The sequence below is a fragment of the Chaetura pelagica genome, unplaced genomic scaffold (genome assembly GCF_000747805.2).
Source record: "Chaetura pelagica isolate M959 unplaced genomic scaffold, ChaPel_1.0 scaffold470, whole genome shotgun sequence".
Taxonomy (NCBI): domain Eukaryota; kingdom Metazoa; phylum Chordata; class Aves; order Apodiformes; family Apodidae; genus Chaetura; species Chaetura pelagica.
Window position 1 is genome coordinate 44,324 of NW_009951911.1, and position 3,051 is coordinate 47,374.

General features: G+C 59.5%; 1 protein-coding gene across 1 annotated transcript in view; it reads right to left on the reverse strand.

Annotated features, from left to right (window-relative positions):
- ADIPOR1 (adiponectin receptor 1) overlaps positions 1–3,045 on the reverse strand; it is a 4,404-nt gene extending 1,359 nt beyond the window's left edge. Inside the window, exons 1-3 of the mRNA XM_009994062.1 lie at positions 2,872–3,045; positions 1,960–2,146; positions 474–661 (exon numbers count right to left, since the gene is read on the reverse strand). Of these exons, the coding sequence (XP_009992364.1) occupies positions 474–661; positions 1,960–2,146; positions 2,872–2,950 (454 nt within the window). The 5' untranslated portion in view covers positions 2,951–3,045. The remainder of the gene's footprint in view (positions 1–473; positions 662–1,959; positions 2,147–2,871) is intronic.
- Between the last annotated feature and the right edge of the window lie 6 nt (positions 3,046–3,051).

A 3,051-nucleotide genomic window follows, 5' to 3' on the forward strand; every position in this document is an offset into this window, starting at 1 on the left:
GCTCCGGGCTCCACCCCCCACTCCCCCCAGCAGCCACCCGGGTATTTTTTAAACCCTTCCGAGCTCCCAAGCTGCGCTGAATCCCGGCACGGCCAGAGGAGGAGCTGCTGCTGCGGGATCTGTCCTGCCCAGATCCCCACCAAGGGGTAATAAAATCCCAGACTGGTTTGGGTTGAAGGGACCTTCAAGATCATCTAGATCCAATCCCCCTGCATGGGCAGGGACACCTGCCACCAGCCCAGGCTGCTCCAAGCCCCATCCAACCTGCCCTTCAACACTGCCAGGGATGGGGCAGCCACAGCTTCCCTGGGCAACCTGGGCCAGGCTCTCACCACCCTCACACCAAAGAATTCCCTCCTCATCTCCAACCTCAACCTCCCTCTTCCAGCTGAAAACCATCATCCCAACAAGGGGATCTTTCCAGAGTTCCTCCCAGGGCTGGGGTCTGGGGATGAGGAAGGAGAAGCTCCTACCTGCTCTGGTCTGCCTGTGCTTGGGGGTGGCAAACCGGTCCCACTGGGCCACGATGATGGCCGAGATGCCCAGGACACACACAATGGAGAGGTAGATGAGTCTTGGCTGAGGGGAGCAGTAGAAGGAGTAGTAGAGCCACGGGACAAAGCTCCCCATGATCAGCAGTGCAATTCCTGAATAATCCAACCTGCAGAGCCAGGGGGCAATGACAGACTCACAGTCAGGCCCCAGATCCACCTCCTGTCCCTCCCCTCCTACCTCTGCACCTGAGCAGTCACCACAGCCCCCCTGGAAGCAGGGACAGGGAGTGTCTGGGAGGGGCAGAGTGGTGGGGTTGGAAGGGACCTCTGGAGATCATCCACTCCAACCCCCCTGTAGGGCAGGATCCCCTAGAGCAGATCCCACAGGAACACATCCAGAGGGGCTGGGATGTCTCCAGAGAAGGAGACTCCAGCACCTCCCTGGGCAGCCTGTCCCAGGGCTCTGTCACCCTCACAGTCAACAAGTTCCTCCTCATGTTCAGCTGGAACCTCCTGCGCTCCAGTTTATGCCCAGTGCCCCTGGTGCTGTCACTGGGCACTGCTGGGAAGAGTCTGGCCCCATCCTGCTGACACCCCTGGAGATATTGAGGAGGGTTGATGAGATCCCCCCTCAGTCTCCTCCTCTCCAGCTGAACAGCCCCAGCTCTCCCAGCCTTTCCTCACAGGCAGGGGCTCCCGTCCCCTCAGCACTTGCCGGCCCTGCCCTGGACCCTCTCCAGTAGCTCCTTGTCCTTCCTGACCTGCAGAGCCCAGAACTGGACCCATTTCTCCAGCTGTGGCCTCACCAGGGCAGAGCAGAGGGGCAGGAGAACCTCCCTTAACCAACTGGCCATACTCTTCTTAAGAAGTTTCTGGAGAGGGTCAAGGGTACAAGCAGCACCCTCCGGGGGTCCAGCTCCCATCTGGGGCTGTGGAGGCTGATGTGAGCTGGATCTCTCCTGAGCTGAACCCCTGGAGCAACCTCTGCTCCTGCCTCTGCTCCAGCCTCTGCTCCAGCATTTCTCCTTTTCCAGGAATCCTTTGGTTTGTTTCCAGCCCTTTCCTTTCAGGCCAAATTTGATCCCAAGAGAGTTTTTGAAAGCACCTGCTAAGTTGGAAACTGCCAAACTACCAGGTCCCATCAGACCAACACCCCTCTGACTGCTCCCAGAGGACATGGGCTGTTCCCTTGGGAGCTGCAGGTTCCCAGGGTGCCTGTTTCTATTGAAGCTGGAGGATTTAAGATGCTCAGCACAAGGCAGAGCCCTCCAGGATCCAGCTGGGGTTCCCTCTGGCCTCCAGGATCCAGCTGGGGTTCCCTCTGGCCTCTAGGATCCAGCTGGGGTTCCCTCTGGCCTCCAGGCTGGATTTGATGAGCATTCCCTTCCCTCCAGAATCCCACATTTAGGATTTCAGCTTCCGAAACCTCCTCCAGGACCACCCAACCTCCCTTGTGTTGACTCACTTTGAGAAAGTCCTGGAGACCTTCTCAGAGTGACAGTAGACAGTGTGGAAAAGCCAGGAGAAGCTGAGGCACAGCACTGCTCCCAGGAAGAACATCCCAAACACCACCTTCTCCTGGAGAGGAGCCATGAAGTACATGTTGGGTCGTAGCATGGTCAGGATCCCCAGGCAGAGGAACAGGACAAAACCTGCAGGGAAGACACCCAAGGGGTGGTCAGGGAGAAGAAAGGATGAATTCAGGGAAGAGGCAAGAGGAACATGGTCCTGGGGTCTCCCCCCCCAGGGCTGGCCTGGCCAAGCAGCCATTGGCTGAGGTTGTCACCTCAGACAAGCAGAGCTGGGGACAGGAGCACAGTGAGGGGCAGGGTGAAGAGTCACAGAGTCATCAGGGTTGGAAGGGACCTCTGGAGATCATCCACTCCAACCCCCTGCCAGAGCAGGGTCACCCACAGCAGATCCCACAGGATCCAGGTGGCTTTGGGATGTCTCCAGAGAAGGAGACTCCAGCACCTCCCTGGGCAGCCTGTCCCAGGGCTCTGTTACCCTCACAGTCAACAAGTTCCTCCTCATGTTCAGCTGGAACCTCCTGTGCTCCAGTTTGTGCCCAGTGCCCCTTGTCCTGTCCCTATGGAAAAGATCCCCTGACCCACCCCTGGGTGTCAGAAGAAAGTGTTTGGAGACCTTCCCCTTGCACCCAGGGCACTTCTTCCCCCTCCTGCTCTTGTGCAACATCAGCAAAGCCACCAAGTGACCCCAGCCCTGAGGAGATGCCCCCACCCCCTCCCGGGGGGGGCTCCAGGAGCCACCCCAGAGCCAGGAACCTCTTGAGACCCCCAGGACCTACCAAGGTCCACCCTGGTGCTTGGGGAAGGAGCCCAGCCTCCCCCCCCCGGGCTCTGCAGCCCCTGCTCACCCAGCAGATGTGTCCAGATGTTGCCGGTCTCGGTGTGGATGCGGAAGATGCTCCGGAAACAGGCGCGGAAGGAGGGCATGGGGGGGCGGTGCCCGTGCAGCAGGTAATCGTTGTCCTTCAGCCAGTCGGGCAGGACGTCGTAGGGGATCACCCTCCAGCGGCCCTCCCAGACCCGCAACA